Source organism: Diabrotica virgifera, chromosome 1 (assembly GCF_917563875.1).
Source record: "Diabrotica virgifera virgifera chromosome 1, PGI_DIABVI_V3a".
Taxonomy (NCBI): Eukaryota; Metazoa; Arthropoda; class Insecta; order Coleoptera; family Chrysomelidae; genus Diabrotica; species Diabrotica virgifera.
This window is the reverse complement of record NC_065443.1, coordinates 124,652,583-124,671,530: the sequence shown is the minus strand read 5'-3', so window position 1 is coordinate 124,671,530 and position 18,948 is coordinate 124,652,583. Positions and strand designations below refer to the sequence as shown.

At 34.2% G+C, this 18,948-nt stretch overlaps 1 protein-coding gene across 1 annotated transcript in view; it reads right to left on the bottom strand.

Annotated features, from left to right (window-relative positions):
• Positions 1–18,162, bottom strand: part of LOC114338813 (juvenile hormone epoxide hydrolase 1) — a 34,662-nt gene extending 16,500 nt beyond the window's left edge. The window contains exons 1-2 of the mRNA XM_028289430.2: positions 17,870–18,162; positions 1,837–2,212 (exon numbers count right to left, since the gene is read on the bottom strand). Of these exons, the coding sequence (XP_028145231.2) occupies positions 1,837–2,212; positions 17,870–18,055 (562 nt within the window). The 5' untranslated portion in view covers positions 18,056–18,162. The remainder of the gene's footprint in view (positions 1–1,836; positions 2,213–17,869) is intronic.
• Positions 18,163–18,948: the final 786 nt, after the last annotated feature.

Below are 18,948 nucleotides of genomic sequence, written 5' to 3'. Positions count from 1 at the left end.
ATTTCAAAGCTGTACACTAATTTTTACAACAGTTATTGAGAAAATATTTTTTTTTGCAATTCCGACCCTTTTTCGCAATTATATTAACAATAAATGAGTATGTATATCAAACTTTGTAATACGTCATTTTAAAGCTTTTTCCATAATCTCGAAGATATTTGTACTCAAAAAATCATAAGTTTCACTGTTTTCTGTTGATTTGAAAAAAAGGGGAAAATGCCATTTTTTGACAGTTAATTGTTTATAAATAAAAATGGCCGCCAGATCCTACGCAGGAAATAGTTATAATTTGTTCCTATAGGTATTACCTGTCGAAAAAACGCTTCAGTACCCTGGCTGCTGAAGTGTCACAAACAGTGACACTAGTTCATCAGATTCTGAAGATGTTATGATTGCCTTAGCGTGCAATGAAATACAAAAACCAAGATATTGGATTTCTAACATTAATTTAAAGCGAGAAACTTATGGAGAGTTTTATGATTTGTTTCCCGACATACTCGAAGATGACGAAAAGTTTTTCAAATATTTTCGAATGTCCAGTGTTAAATTTTATAAACTCGTTGAGATATTACCCCTTAGAAAGCAGGGCACAAACTTTCTAAAATCAATATCTCCTGAAGAAAGGCTAGCGGTCACTTTAAATTATCCAAATTTTCATCTCAAATAAATTAGTCTAAACGATGTAAGGTCGAACTTAACCTAGCTATTTATCGGATAAAAATTATTGGATATGTAATTTAGCATATTAACAATTACAAAAAACAAGGGGTGCCCGATCTAATGTCGATCTAACTATAATTAATTAATAATTAAAAAATGACTCTTTTTTTAAATTTGAAAAAAAAATTCGACCCGGGCAGATATTGTTTCAGATTGTTTGGACCATTCTAAAGAAATAAGGTCTTTTGTAATTTTTATTCAAAATTAATCGTTTCCGAGTTATAAACAATTTAAAATTGAAAAAGGAACGAAAGCTGACGATTTTCAAGGCTCAAAACCATAAGTAAAAATATCATTTTTGAAATTACAAAGTACCTAAATTCAAGTTCAAATTTTATTCTATCAGTTCTTGATAAGTATTTTGGACTTTTCATTTTGAAACATATTGTTTTTTAGTTGTTAATGCCCTTCTCCCCACAAGAAAACTTCCACGTTAACAATTAATTTCTCATTAATTCCTCATTAACAATAATATTACAAATTACATATTCCCGCACACTTTCTATAAGAAGTTCGTCAGCCATAGTGCGTTTATTAAAAATCAGACGTGTACATATTACTACTAAAAATCACAGCACACTCCCAGCCCCTGCTAAAATACACAAGGGCACCGGAACGTTCGGCGGTTTTTGCCTCTACTATCATTCTCCGCCGAAGCCGAGACGATTTGGCCGTTCCGAGTCGAACATTCTTAAGCAGTGCGCGGTGGCTCATTTATTTCCAGGTATAGCAAAATCTGCCGATTGTTCTAAACCGAGCCGACCAGTCTATGCCGATTCAGTGCGCGGGCTCCTTAAGAAGGAAAAGTCTATCGTGGCTCAGAAATATCCAACAATGGACAGGGCTAAATTTTGAACAGCTGAAGACAGAGAAGAGTTTGCAATTGTAGTAGCCAACCTCCATTGAAGAGGAGGCACTTTAAGAAGAATCGACAATATAGTATACAAACCTATGTCTCTGTCTTCTACGTCATCGTTGTTAGATATATTACAAATGTAGAGTTTACTGTATTAACACTATTACACTACCATTGAAGACCATCCGTAAAATACATAAAATACATACTTATTATAGAACCATGTTAGGTAAAAGTCTTGGTATAAAATAAGCCCATACCTGGTAAACTTGGAATAATCAATTCAAATACAAAATCTCTTCCCTTCTGCGGTTTGGTCAAAATTGGGATAATTTCATAGAACTCTCTAATCGATCCTGGCCATCCGTGCAACATCAGCATCGGGAAAACCTTCAGTCCTTTGGTCTCAGCAGGTTTGACATGAAGGAAATGGATGTTAAGTCCTTGGATATTGGTAGTAAACTGTGGATACTGGTTGAAAAACTTCTCCCGTTGTCTCCAATCGTATTTGTTCTTCCAATAGTCCACTATAGTTTTCAGAAGATTAGTGTTCATTCCATAATGTTGTTTCACGCCATCTAGTGGTGGTTGGAATGGAAGAGTACGATCCAGTCTGTCTTTCAAGTCTTTTAAAATCTGCAAAGGAATAAAAATAAATGCAAGAAATAAAACCCCATACAATAATGTGAACAATGATGACACTTTCAATTATTATTTCACTTACAACATTGTTTAGTTTGAAATTATAGGAAATAATTTTTATAGATTATTCCATAAAACGTGGTTTTTAAAAGTCAAATAAATGCATTATTTCACAAAATCAGTTGTTAAATAGCAAAATAAATTTAATCTACCGTAAATAGACCATTTAAATGTTTGAAGCATCGCAATTTATTTTTATAATGGGGGTGGTTTGTAAGTGTTAAAAATATTAAAAAGCTGCAAAATAAAACTATAAATATTAAATTAATTTCATTATTAGATGATCTTTTTTGCAAATTTTGTCTTAAAGGGTAGTTTTTAGGGGGTGAAAAATAATTATATATTATAAAATGCATTCCCACATGAAAAGAAATCTTTATTGAATATACTTAAACACGATTAATATTTAAATAAGCATAAATCTCCAGTTTTTAATTTTTGAATAGTTTTCACCCCTTAAAAACAAATCAAACACATTTTAATTACATATCTTTTGAAGACGTTATAGCTTGTAAAATGTCATCAAAACGGTGTGGTTTTATGTAGTACAGTCACTAAAGGTGGATATGAGCTATTAAGTACCTCAAATTTCGTTGAACATCTATCGTTTTGCATGAAAATTGGCAAATAGTAAGGTAGGATACCTCAGGAAGCAAAAGTGACATGGTGCCAACTTACGCTTTAACCCTGGAGGTGGACGTCACCCCTTCCCGTGGGGGAAAATTATTTTATCAAAAATAACCCCATAAATCGATAGAGGGACAAATTATAAGCAAAATTTGTTATATGAAGTTATTAAAATAATTAACAATTACAAAAAACAAGGGTTGCCCGATCTAATCTTGTTGTAACTATAATTAATTAATAATTAAAAAATGACAATTTTTTTATAAATTAAAAAAAATTTTTGACCCGGGCAGATATTATTTCAGATTTTTTAGGTCATTATAAACAAAAAAGATTTTTTGTAATTTTTCTCTAAAGTTGATCGTTTTTTAGTTATAAACAATTTAAAACTGAAAAAAGAACGAAATATTCAAGGCTTAAAAACATAAGTATAAAATATCATTTTTGAAATTACGAAGTACCTAAATTCAAGTTCAAACATTATTCTATCAGTTCTTGATAAGTATTTTGGACTTATTTCATTCTGAAATATTGTTTTTTAAGTGTTAATGCCCGTCTCCCCATAAGAAACCTTCCTTATTAACAATTAAAAAAATATGTTTTAGAATAAAACATGGCTAAAATTCTTATCGGGACCTGATAAAAAGGTTTGAACTTGAATTTATGTAGGTTGAGTTTTGATGATTCCAAAAATGATATTTTTTATTTGTGTTTTTGAGCCTTGAAAATTGTCATCTTTCGTTCTTTTTTCAGTTTTAAATTGCTTATAAGATAACGTAACATAACATAATACTAGAGAAAAAGCTGCGAGAAAATATAGAGGCCACACTGGATGACAGCCAATGCGGCTTTAGGCTAGGGCGAGGTACAACCGATCTCATATTCACGGTGAGACAGTTATCAGAAAAAGCCCTAGATCATAACAGTAAGTTGTTTCTCTGTTTTGTGGACTTGGAAAAAGCATTTGATCGGGCGCCACGTAATAGGATCTGGGAAATATCAAACCGTAGAAAACCGAAATGAAATGTGAAACCGAAGTTAATCCAAGCAATAAAGAGTATATATAAATGTACACGTAATAATGTAAGAACGAACAATCGCTCATCTCTAGAATTCTACACAAGGACAGGTGTAAGACAAGGTGGTGTTCTGAGTCCTTTGCTATTCATCACTCTAATGGACGAAATTGCAAAAGAATGCAGGGGTAAGGTAAACAGAACTAGGGTTGTGGTGTATAAACTTCAACAAGTTTACGTGTCAGTGTGTGTGAATGTGAATATTTGGAATGAAGCTTTTCATCAATTTGGGATGAAAATAAATATTGAAAAACAGAAGCTTTAGTGATATCGAAAACTCAAGAAAATATAAACGTAAAGCTGAATAATGAGACCATTACACAAGTAGAGGACTTCAAGTATCTAGGATCAACAATGAATGGACAAGGAAATATAGAACCAGAAATAAACAGCAGGGTAATGAGTGCAATAAAATGATACTATGCACTAAATAAAAGTTTTATTAGGAAGAAAGAAGTAAGTCCGAAAACAAAAATGAAAGTATTTCAAACTGTATACGAGCTAGTGCTACTCTGCGGTAGTGAAACGTGGACAGTGAACGACAACCTCCGTAGTAAAATTCAAGCATGCGAAATGCGATATTTACGTGCGGTATCCGGGGTGACCAGACGTGATCGTATAAGAAATGAAGACATACGTGAAAGGTGCGGTATTGGAAGGACCTTAGACAGACTTGAAACGAAACAGTTATCGTGGTTCGGACAAATGACGAGAATGAGTGAAGGTAGAACTGTAAAGAGAGTATGGAAAGCGGCATCCGACAACAAACGACGAAGAGGCAGGCCAGCAAGAACGTGAAACGCAAATATTGGAAAGGTTTGCGTAAAAAGAAATATTGGGTGGAGAGAAGCAGAAAGACTAGCTACTCGAAAACGATCAATTTTAGAGAAAAATTACAAAAGACTTTTTTTTAGAATGATCCAAAAAATTGGATATAATTTTGCCCGGGTCGATAAATTTTTTTTTAATTCATAAAAAAATGTATTTTTTTAATTACATATTAATTAATTATAGTTAGAACAAGATTAGATCGGGCAACCCTTGTTTTTTGTAATTGTTAACATGCTAAATTACATATCCAATAATTTTTATCCATTAAACAAATCGGTGCTAATCGACCTTATGTCGGATCCTGTACTATAACGATAGTGTTAAAACAACAAACGTTTGATTAGATATCAAATAAGACAAATACCTATGAAATTTTCCAGACGAATATAAAAAACTTATTGAATGACTTTTTTTAAAGTGACGTATGAAATGTGTCAGACTTTCTCGTATTTTTTTCTTGATGTGCCTATCCGGGACGATTGTTAACGAGTATCACGGCGATCTTTATTTTATCTGCAGCAGCACGAAAAAGTTGCTCAAATGTGTTGAACCTGGTTCTGAGGTTCTTCAACCAGAATGTTCTTCCTGGATCTCGCTTTCCAAATATTTTTCCTTGTCCTTATTATTTGTTATATAAAAATAGTTTTAACATACTTATATATAATCGGTTCATAATGTTCTACGACGTCTGCTGATTCGCAATCGCGATTATTCTCGATCGTAGCACATGTCCTCGTTCAAGCCTCTTTCTCTGATTTCCCTATGAATTCCTTCTATCCAGCTTTTCCTAGGTCTTCCCCTTTTCCGCCGTCCTTTTGGTGCCCATCGTAGCACTTGCTTGGGTAATCTGCCCTCTTCCATACGTTGTACGTGGCCAAACCATCTTAGTTGCTTTGAATTTATATCGTCCAATATTGTATGCTTTACATCCATTATCTCCAATATTCTTGTATTTCCGATTTTATGTATTCTTGATATACCAGCAGCTCTTCTCCAGAAGTCCATTTCAGTTGTTCTCAGCATATTTTCGGATTTTTCTTTAAGTGGCCAAACTTCGCTGCTATATGGTATAATGCTCTTAACAATGCTGTTATACATGTTATATATGAGTGTATAGCATGTTATCATCATTTAGCGGTATACCCATATTCTTACATTTCCTTTTCCAGGATTTCAAAACTTCCTCTAAATATATTTTAAATAGTGTCGGCAATAGACAGCAGCCCTGTTTAAGACCCTTATTCACTTCAAATCCTGACGACATTTCCTTGCCTAGCTTAACTTTTGTTATATTATGGTGGTATAGATTTTTTACAGCTTTAATGAGGTTCAGACTGATGTTAGTTGTTTACTTTGTGACACAGTATCGTATGTTTTTTAAGTCTATGTACACTAAATGAAGTTCTTGATTGTAGGCTATTTGTTTGTCTATTAACTGTGTTACACAATATAGGTGGCTAATATAGTTTAGTGTTATACAATATAGTTTTAACATATGTGCTAATATTTTCAATGCTTCTATTCAATTCATTCTTGATACCTAATACAAAAGAGTGTGTGTGAGAGAGGGAGAGTCAGTCGGCTGGTAACATTCGTAGGGCCCTAATGTTCTTTTTTCGAACATGGATCTGTATTTTCCCTAGAGTGAATTACTTTGACCACCATGCTTTCGACTTTTTTAAAAATTAAGGTTTTCAATATGTAATATACAGGTTATTAGATCTTGCTATGTGGCTATACTAAAATCACAATAAAATTGCACTAGAAATAAACAAACCAAGACACCAGCAGCACCTCGTAACATTTAATGTGTCTTGGTTTGTTTACTTCTGCTTTCACAACTACTTAAGTATTCCAAATTATCAAATTATTTACTTATAAATAATCTATAAAGGAAAACTAGAGGTAGTGGAAAAATTATTAAGAATATTTCAAGATAGATCAATATTCAACAAGCATCGCAACAAGATAGTAGAAAAAGAGACACAAAGTTCATAAGATAAACTCAAGTGCACATTGTTTAAGACTCATATTTTCTTATATCAGTGAGATAAGTTATAGGCATGGCATAGGCAAACAATTACAATAAAAAATATGGATGTCACTAAACATGATACTCTTGCATTTTACCTTAAAAGACCTTGAGATAACTCCACTGATATATAAAAACATTGACAAAATTGAATGCTTTGTATTTTGCTAAGGTAAAATTAAAATAAACTGTATAAATTGAGTAGGTAATATAATATGTGTTTTATAGACACAAGAGAATATATTATAGAGAAGAGATTATATGTTGCAACAGCTGAAGTAAAACTTTATAATGCACTATGTATAACACTAAATAGAGAGAATCTCACAGACTGACTCTAGTCTATCATTGTCCCAATATCTTTTTTTTTGTAAGCATTTATTAACAATCAGAATTACATATTCTATGAGTTAATTTGATAACAAGTACAATAACTTATATCAATGTAGTATTGTACACTAAAATGGCGTTATGAGGTACATCACCCAGCGGTTTCACCTCAGTTTCAGCGAAGATCTATGGGCCATAATCTTCGCAATCTTCTGTTGTTTAGTGGCTGCAGTAATGGTAATATTAATTGGTTGGGGTGGCCTTCCAATTTCTCGTGGTGTCTGTTGTCTCAATATCTAAAAAACAAACTGCCCAGAATATCGATTAATTATTAGCCTGATGAGATTTAAGATTTTCCTAAGAATACTTCACAACAGAATTAGACGCAAATGCGAAGAAGATCTCGAAGATACCCAATTTGGTATTAGAAATGCTATGGTAACTAGGAAGGAGTTCAATTCTTCTTTTTCTTGTAGTACCTATCCGTTTCGGATGTTGGCGACCATCATGGCAATCTGTACTTTGCACACTGCTGCTCTAAACCAAACCACTGCTGTTGTGTTGATTCACCTACGTAGATTTTTCAGCCAGGAAATCCTTCACCTTCCTGGTCCTCGCTTTCCTTCTACTTTTCCCTGAAAGATTAGTTGCACCAGTCCATATCTTTCACTGTTACTCATGATGTGACCGAGGTATTCGATTTTGGCTGTTTTTATTTTGATTAACAGCTCTTTTTCTTTTTGATTAGTAATGTGGTCGGTATAAGACATCTTCGGGATTCGACGATAAAGCCACATTTCCAAAGCCTCAATTTTCTTGCAGGTGGCGTCTGTGAGAGTCCACGACTTAACTCCGTACAACAGTATAGGAAAGATATAACATCGTAGTAATCTGACTTTTATGGATATCAACAAATCATGACATTTGAATAATTTTTTGAAATGCAGATATTGCTTTCTCTATCCTACATTATTTGATTTCTATGGAATGGTCCCAATTTTTATTGACGTTCGTACCAAGGTGTGAATGGTCACTCAATGAGGCGTTCAATAAAGTACAGTAATTGAGTCAGAAAACATTTAAGTTTTCTAAATTCTGCTTGATCGTATTCACGCAGGAGGATAGGAAATGGGTGTTAAAATGAACACAAAGACGTCCAGATGCATAGCTTCAATTAAATGGAGTCCAAAACAAGTTAAAAAATTACATACTTATATAGGGACCGATAAATGAATGGTAGCGTTTACCCTGCTGGCCAAATATAATCACTGAAAGCCACTCCCATTAAAAAAAATTATTTGTCTTTCGATGTTTCATGTTATTTTCTCGAATTAATAGAATATTAATGTTGGGAATTTTTCAAATTATCACGTTGTATATACAGAGTGAGCCAAAGAAAACAGTCCACCTCGATATTTGGCAGTATTTATTAGATTTTAGTCGTACGCCTAACAAAATGTTATGTATACAGTGTACTTATATATACTATGGAGTGGAATCATGGACGTTAAATGTAGACACAATGAGACGACTTAACGCCTTTGAAATGTGGACCTATAGAAGAATTATGAGGGTTTCATGGGTAGATAGAGTTACGAACAACGAAGTACTGAGAAGAATAGGTAAAGAGAAGGAAGTTGAACTTACAATTAAAGAAAGAAAACTACAGTGTCTCGGATATCTGATGCGGGGCGAGAAGTATGGCATCCTGCGACTTATAATGCAAGAAAAGATAGATGGCAGAATAAGCATCGGAAGAAGACGAATTTCATGGCTGAAGAACCTGAGAGAATGGTTTGGATGCAGCTCAAAACAACTATTTAGAGCTACTGCATCAAAAATTAGAATAGCTATGATGATTGCCAACCTCCGTAGCGTAGATGGCAGCTGAAGAAGAAGATTAGATTTTAAGGAAATAAAGAAACAGGTCGATTTTTGATCTAAGGGGGACACATTTTTACGGTACATACATCTGTCATTTGGCAACCCCCTCCCTTCCATTTCCCCCACCCCTTATTTTTAAATAGGGAATAGGGGTGGTGTGCTACCTCATTTGAAACGTTATTCAATTGTCTATTCAGCAATATTAACATTGACATAATTATTTATACAGGGTGTCCAAGAAAAATTATTTTGAATTAAATTAATTGACACAAAAAGAAGAATGTATGCAATTTATTTAACTCAAAATACATTCTACTACTGACAGAAAACCGAGAAAAATGTTTATTTGACAAATAAATATTGCTTTTTGCTTAAATTCAATATTCAACCTACCAAGAGGCAGATGGGTGGCAGCTTGAACATTGAAATTAAGCGAAAAGCAATCTTTATTTATCAAAAAACATTTTTTTCTGTTTTGTGACAGCAGTAGAATGTATTTTGAATTAAATAAATTACATATTCTTCTTTTTGTGTCAATTAATTTAATTAAAATATTTTTTTCTTGGACACCCTGTATAAATAATTATGTTAATGTTTATATTACTGAATAGAGAATTGAATAATCTTTTAAATGAGCTAGCACACGACCCCTATTCCCTATTTAAAAATAAGGTGAGGGGGAAGTGGAAGGGAGGGGGTTAACAAATGATAAATGTATGTACCGTAAAAATGTGTCCCCCTGAGATCAAAAATCGACTTGTTTCGTCATTTACTTAAAATCTATTAAGTGCTGCCAAATATCGAGGTGGACTGTTTTCTTTGGCCCACTCTGTATATACAATACCTAATAGAAAAAGCCTAACATTCCGACACGACATTCAAATTCGTTAAAACATTTGTTTGTATCCTTTTTTTATTTTGTATTGAAATAAAGAAAACATTAATTATTTCAAATTTTGCAGTTGGCCTTGATAATTATACATTTAACCAGGGGCGGCTCGTGATAGTACAAGATGGTGAGGCACACTACACTTGAGGATTATTAGTATTATGGTTAGATTTTCTTTAATAGCCGGAAGGTCGATTTTGTGACGTCATAACGTCACCGTATTTATTTTAAGGCTTGCAAACGATATTAAATAACAATTTTATTCGCAAAAGAATAGCTACGAAAGTTCTAAGTCTCTAACAGGTTCATACTCATAGTAGCTGTTTTTTTAGCTAAAAATAATAATTAATATGATACCACATATCAAAACAGCATGAATCAGATGTTTCGTCGTTGGCTCATCAGCGTTGAACACTTGAACAGCCATATTAAGCAAAATTTACATTATATACTACATGAAAACAACGGACAACTGATTCCAGTGGCGTAACTGGGGGGGTTGGGGGTTATAAGCCTCAAATGCCTTAAATCCTTAAAGCCTTAAATCCATACCCCCAGAGACCCACCAGTTGTAGCCCCCCTTAGGATCATTCTGGTTTGGCCGTTGACTGATTCTGTTATTATTAATCACTTGCCAAAATGAAATTATGGTACGCAAACAATATACCTGCAAACACGTGATAATTTCATTTTAGAACCAATTTTATTATATTGTAAATGTATTGCATATATGCAAATAGAAACAAGCAAGTAAGCAAATTACGGTTATATTATAAGATTGTTTTTTTATGTTAAATAAACTAGGGTTAAATTTTATTTTTTTTGGTTTTTTATTTATTTTATAAACAGCGTACTTACAAGTAAATGAATTATTATGAAAGAAATCATAATTTCTAATTTTTTTATTAATTTATTTATTTAATTGACATTGGCAAATGACTTTTAGCCAGTCAGAGCATAATAACATATTCTAAACATCTATTGTATCTCTTATACTAATAGTAAGTACACGTAACTAGAACAAACTGCTCTAACAAACTACCTAAAACTGCAAAACCACGCTAGAGGCATATTTTTGCCTGCCTCTGAAAGGATACTTAATCCCGCTTCCAAAAATTATTCTCAGTCATGCTGCCGGCCGATCTCCGTCGGCTTCGTAATATGCTAGAAGAGGTACCATCAGAGGCACTGCCTCTAAAGGCTGATTCACATAATAGCTCAGGTCACGCTCCGCTCACGGTCAGCTCAAGCCACGATCAAAATATTCTCTCGGAGAAACCACGCGGTCAAAAAAAGGGACGGAACTTGACCGTCGTGTTTAGTGCGGATAGCATGATTAAGATGCGTGTAAGAATAGTTGACCGAACCTTAAGCTGAGCGTGAGCGGACCGTGACCTGAGCTATAATGTGAATCAGCCTTAATGGTACCTTGTAGAGTAGGTATATCGGTGTGTTATGAAGAACGGGTCAGGGCCGTACTAATTTTTTTTAGCAATAACTTATTTAGCAATTTTCAAAAAGTTAAATTGTATTTAAAGAATTATTGATGATGATATAACGAAAATAAAGTTATTTAGCAAATTTCAAACAGTTAAATTGTGTTTAAAGAATTGATGATGAAATAACGAAATAACGTAAATAGTCGATTGGTATACTGGTGAGGCACTGCCTCACCTGCCTCATAGGACCAGCCGCCACTGCATTTAACATACAAATGTGAATCAAACACACTGAAACCGTTTGTTTTGTTTGTAAATGTTGTTTACAGCGTAAAAAAAGTAAAAATAGTGTTCTTTTGTGGTTTTACATTATTATAACATTGATTAATATTAATATAAATATGTAGTTGCAAAAATTGAAATATGTAATTCAAATTTACAAAATGTACTCAGAGGGACCGCAAACGTTCAAGTGTATCTTTGTAAAGACAACTTGCCACCTCTTTTTCAAGCCGACAATTCAAAACGACAAATAACAAATATGAAGTATGTTAATTAGAATTGTGGGTTATTCCCTTAAAATAGGGTAGTTAATATAAAAATGCCCCATGAAAATTTTTCCAGAAAATATTAGATAACATCTATCCAAACCAAGGCTAGAATACGTAAACAAAATATTCACTCAACCAAACTCATATGGCATCACCGGCTTTACCTATTGTGCAGGGTGTGCGGTGCACACGGGCGCCGGCATGTTGGGGGCGCCGAGAGCCAAAGAGCGGGTCCTTTACTTTGTTTCAAAATAAAATAGGCTTTAAAACGATTAATGAAAAATTACATTGGCAATTAGGCGCGATTTATAGATTGCCGCCCGCCCATCTGTCCGTCCATCCCTCCAATAGACGGGAGGCAATCTTTTGATTCATTTGAAGACATATCGACAATGATTTCGAAATAGGTTGTGGAAGCTAAGGCCAAACCAAACAAGGAACCAAAGGTAAAATTGCTTGGGACTTGCCGGGCATTTTCAAAGGCGTTTATACACGTGTCGCGGGGTAATTTTGCGAAATAAGCGTTGACGGAATGGATTATGTATTATATTATTTAAGTTAATATGTAAATATAAAGTAAAGCGGCTTTTATTTTGATTAAAATTATTTAAAAGGACTTACGACTTTCAGCGGAGTAAGAGCTTCTCAAAAATTATCCGTATTAACAATTTGTTGTTGGTTTTTTTAGTAATACTGAAAATACGTATTTCATTGTAGATTATATTCGGGTAGGTTGTTCTGACGCTGTGAATACCTATTGACTCCCGACATAATTTATATTGCACTATTTGCATCTGGATTTTTGTGTACATCATAAGCGTAGGTACATAACACCCTTTGTATCCTATGTACTAGTACTAGGTAGGTACCTATTCGACTATTCCATTTTGACTGCGCGTCTACCAAATAGTCCTTGGGCCCACATATAAAATTATTATTTATGACCACACCGTCGAAACGTACTTGTTATTTGGGTGGAGTCGGACAAATTTGGAGCTTGGCGCCATTATGGTAGTGGGGCGTTTGTCCGTCAAGCTGTCACGAAGTTATCAATTTTATGCAAGAAAAAAATTTATAACCACATTGGTCATTTTATTATCAATGGTTTTTATCATATAAACAGCGAAAACAATTTTGTAGGACAAAAATATTGGGTCATATGACGCATCGGACTAAATATGTCAAATTTATGAAAATAATAAATTAATTACCACATGGCTAATATTAACAGAATTTACCATAAAAAATTTTTACAATCATGTGGTAACCTTATTGGACAATTTTCACGGGGCATATGCGCAGTCGGATGCGCCGAAGATGTCAATTTCCTGCAATTTTTTTATTTACAACCATTTTTCCGACAAAAATACAAAAATAGGAGATTAACAAAAATAGGAGGTTATAAGTAATTATACTCTAAATAAAAAAATCTAAGTATTCGACAAAAATATTGGGACAAATCGACAGTCGAACAAAAAATTTAACTTTTATTAATAAACTATACTTATAAAACATGCTGGGTTCGTGCATCCTTTATCTTCACAGGTTAAAGTAGTAGGTTACAAGTAATTGTATTCTTAAACAAGAAATGTAATTGTTTTACAAAAATGTTGGAGCAAACGAACAGAAAACTTAATTCTTTTAGGTTATCGACGCCCTTAAGAGGAGGCATTGTCGAAAAAATTTTTAAAACAGTTTTTCTCGGTTACTTTTGAATCGATTTAGCTAAACATTGGTACACATACCAAGTACGACATTTAAAAAAGCGTGACGTAGAGTTGTACCCAAAACTTTCCAAAACATTTTCCGACAAGAGGGAAAATTTTGGAAAAATTTTGATCTGAAAATTTGTGTACATACTCCTTGAACAATGACGAACATCGTTCTGTAGTTTCTTTTCTCGAATATTAAAAAAAAATTCCGGCAAGATGGAAAATTTCGGAAAATTTTTTGAAAATTTTGGACCCATTATTTTTGTCTGACAAGTGATCTAATATACATTACACATGTAAAAAAACAGTACAAAATAAAAATGACATCTGTGGTACTAAATAAAAAAATTCCAGGAAATTGACATCTTCGGCGCATCTGACTGCGCATATGCCCCGTGAAAATTGTCCGACAAGGTTACCACATTATTGTAAAAAATTTTTATGGTAGATTGTGTTAAAATTAGCCATGTGGTAATAAATTTATTATTAATAAATTTGACATATTTAGCGTGTTCGACGCGTCATATGGCACAATATTTTTGTCCGACAAAATTGTTTTCGCTGTTTATATGATAAAAACCATTGATTAAAATAAAATGACCAATGTGGTTATACATTTTTTTCTTGCATAAAATTGATAACTTCGTGACAGCTTGACAGGCAAACGCCCCACTACCGTAATGCGCCAAGCTCCAAATTTGTCCGACTCCACCCAAATAACAAGTACAAAAAGATTCGACGGTGTGGTCATTAATGATAATTTTATATGTTGGCCCAGGGAATAAAAGGGCGCCAGGGCATCAACTGCACACGGGCGCTACATGGGCTAGAGCCGCCTCTGGGCATCACTATGTATTTGAAATCTGCAGCTTTTGGAAGCTATTGATAGGTGTATTTTACTTGAACCGACAAGAATAAGAGTTGCCGTGCCCAAGGACTATATAGCAGGAGAAAGTTACGGGATCCCGAGTTAACCAGGCAGCACAAGATTGATCACGTAAATTGGTGTTTTTAACACCAAGACTGGAACATTGGAAATTGGAAAAGTGTGCTATCTTCAAACGAGAGTAGGATATGTAAAATCAGATAATTAACGAATTCGTGTACTTAGAGGGCGAAGAAGACAATGGCGTAACCAGGATGATCCTAAGGGGGGGGGGGGGTTACAACTACTGGATGATCTCTGGGGGAATGTAATAGCAGTGATTCAGTACCGGCGCTAGGGTATAAGGCGCCCGCCTGCAAAAGAGGCATAGGCGCCCTTCGGTATCTTTTAAATTAGTATCTTGTATAGCACCTGCAGAAAAAAAGCTCATTTTGGCGCCCGCCTGCAGTGCATCCCTTGCAGGCCCGTTATCGCCGGCCCTGGCAGTGATGCAAGCGTATAAAGTTCAAAGTACATTCCAATGGGGAGTTATAACCCCCAAAACCCCCCTGGTTACGCATATGGAAGAAGACGAGCTAGAACGGAAACTGACAGATTTGTTCACAAATATAAAAGAGATAGGGGGTCATGTTCTGGGGAGGAATTATGATCGGTACAGAAAATCCTTTAATTTTCATCCAACCAACTTTAATTGTGGCTTATTCCCATCTAAATAGTTAATCATAAACATGCCACAAGGAAATAGCTTCAGAACAACACCAACTTATGTTGATTTAATAGGTATAAACTGTAGTTAGGCTCCGGAGAGGTGCAATAAAAGAAAATTATATTTAGCTTTAATTAAAAGCTTAAAATACATACTAAAATTATCAGATGATTCTAGTGGCGGCTCGTCAGAGGAGGCAAGGGAGGCTTAGCCTCCCCATAAATTTTTTACACACGCTACACTTTTTTGTTTATCATGAATCGCGAACACAACAAGCACTCTCACTATTATACAACGTGTAAATTTCATATTATCACTAAATATCCATACGCACGGAGCATTAGCACTAGAACGCATGATTGCGTCTCAGTTTTTTTATTATGTATTATTGTAGGCAGGACCCTGGGTTATCCTGAGATGCATGAACGGAGCCGAGAAGCGGAGCAGCCTCCGTAGCTGATCCACCGCGCAGCGCAGCAGGAGTTTAAGGAGACGCGGTCTCCTAACAGTGGCATCTACGGTGCCATCACACGCTGCCCGGAGATATACCAAGGGAGGCTAAGTAGCTTCTCGGCTCCGTTGCGTGGTTGCGTGCATCTTGGGACAATGAGTTTTAGGGTCCTGACTAAAAATAATGAAAAAGCTAAAAGTGCGAATTTTGTTATGAAATTTGGTATGTGGGGTTAGACTAATATTTGGAACAACTTGTTCAAATAACTTTTTCCGATATCTGTAACGCAAAGCAAAATATCGGTAATTTATCGTATTTTTGAATTCGCAGTAGGCCGCGTTTAGAATTAAAAAAATTCAGTTGAGTATCTTAAAAAATGTGAAGCTTCATCCTGTATGGACTGCAAAACTTCAAATCTGTATTTATTTTGATATGCATATCTACTTACAAAGATGGGATTGTTAACAAATAAACGACACAAAATTTGGTATTAAACTTTTACAATTAGACTAACTACACTCACCGGCAGAGAAAACGGGCACCCCAAAAAATGGGTCATTTTTAATGTCTTGTATTTCCTAAACCTGATGTCCGATTTAAGTAATTTTTTTAATATGTTATAGCCTTATTCTTTATCAATATCGCTGTAATAATATTGTTGCTAGACAGGTACATTGTCATTGTATACAGGGTGTACGAATCAAACTGTGTTTTTTTCTCAAACTTTGGAATACCCTGTGGAATGTTCTAGCTTTTATAAAATACTAAAATTAAAACCCAACTATAGCCACAGATTTTCTTAACATTCTGTTTTTTTATTCATTCGCTTATGTTGGATAATAAAAAAGTTAGGCACTTTAACAACTAACCCTGTTTATCGTCAATACAGGGTGTTTTTCAATAAGTACGGCAAGCTTTAAGGGGTAATTCTGCATGATAAAATAATGACAGTTTGCTTTATAAACTTATGCCCGCAAATACTTCGTTTCTGAGATAGGGGGTGTTGAAATTGTTCTTACAAACTGACGATTTATTTATTGCTCTAAAACGGTTTGTGATATGCAAATGAAATTTGGTAGATTTTAAGAGCTAGTTATTGCGCATTTTTGGCACACAACTGAGAATTTTATATTCACCATTGGCGTGCATACGGGATATATCTAAAATATTTATACCCGTATGCACGCCAATGGTGAATATAAAATTCTTAATTGTAGGCCAAAAAATGCGCAATAACTACCTCTTAAAATCTACCAAATTTCATTTGCATATCACAAACCGTTTTAGAGAAATAAATAAATCGTCAGTTTGTAAGAACAATTTCAAGACCCCCTATCTCGGAAACGAAGCATTTGCGGGCATACGTTTATAAAGCAAACTGTCATTATTTTATCATGCAGAATTACCCCTTAAAGTTTGCCGTACTTATTTAAAAACACCCTGTATTAACGAAAAACAGGGGTAGTTGTTAAAGTGCTTAACTTTTTTATTATCCAACATAAGCGAATGAATCAAAAAACAGAATGTTAAGAAAACCTGAGGGTATAGTTTGGTTATAATTTCAGTATTTTATAAAAGCTAGAACATTCCACAGGGTGTTCCAAAGTTTGAGAAAAAAACACAGTTTGATTCGTACACCCTGTATACAATGACAATGTACCTGTCTAGCAACAATATTATTACAGCGATATTGATAAAGAATAAGGAATAAGGCTATAACATATTAAAAAAATTACTTAAATCGGACACCAGGTTTAGGAAATACAAGACATTAAAAATGACCCATTTTTTGGGGTGCCCGTTTTCTCTGCCGGTGAGTGTTTTGTATTTTTAAAATGATATGATATCATGAAATTATGAATTATGATGATATTATGAAATGTAAATAAAAAATGGGGCCCTAAATTACATTTTTTGGTGCATTTTTTTGCTAAGGCAAATTTGTCTAGATATTTTACAGTTAGGTATAGCCTCCCCTATTGTAAAAATCACGAGCCGCCACTGGTTCCATATAAGTTTGGTTGGGTGTAGGTAAAAACTTAATAACTGGGCTAGTTACATCAATTACATTTTTTCTAAAATTAAATAATCGTTATGCAACTACATTATAATATGAACCGAACACGAGAAAAAAACAAAATATATGTATTACATTTTAAAGTAATAATGAAACTCACTTCATCTGAAATTTGAATTTTGAACGGCTTGACACTAGTATCTACTTTTGCCGGCTTTACCACTTTCCACCATTTTTCGCCCAAATCTGGTCTTTCTGGAGTTTCAAACAACGATTGTGAACAATATACAATTAAAATAGCTAAAAGGACTGCCACAAGAGCCCCAACTTTAGCGCAACACCCCATGTTTCTTCGCTCACTTCTCACACACAACAAACAAACAAGCGAGAATACTGAGAGTGACTGATTTTCTGAATTAGCGAGCGAATTACAGTTTACACAGCTGATTAACTGAATTTTCCATTCATTCATGGTTCCCTCGGTGCTCGGCAGTGTTGCCAGGTCAACAATGATTTTGGTCGATTTTGGTAGATAAAATGTTGATTTTGAAACAAACGATATATGTTGTAGTAAAGAAAAGAAAGACGTTCTCACAAACAAATAAATTGTTTGTGAGAGCGTCTCTCTTTTCTTTACTACAATAGTATGGACTCACACATGCAACCATTCATTATTTGATATATTTATGTATTTATTAGATAACGTTACCATGATATATTTTTACGCATTGTATAATATTATTTGTTGCGAATTACGAAATACTTAAAAAATTTTATCCAATCTACATTCACCGGCACAAAATTCCGCCACCCAAAATTTTTTATTAAGTTTAAGAATCTATAACTTTGAGAATCTATTCTTGCACCAGTTTGTAGGTACATGTATTGATATCGCTTGGTACCTATTATTCCGGTAACAAAAAAAATTTCTTGCACGGCATTATACAGGGATGAATGGAAGCGTTGTATTTTCTCCTAACTTTCAAAAATTCTGTGGAAAAATGGAAAAGCTGATTTTGTTTCATAGTCATGTCATATTATTCTGGAGACATCACTAAAATTTTGGTTTTTGAATTATCCGAATATCTCTTTTCTTGTAAGAGTTGTACAATTTTTTGTAAATAAAAACACTGATTGACTCATAAAATAGAGGTTGGATAAGATTAGAATGGCCTGCATGCAGCCCAGATTTCACTCCTGTTGAGAAATTATGGGATGAATTAAAAAAAAAGCTATTCG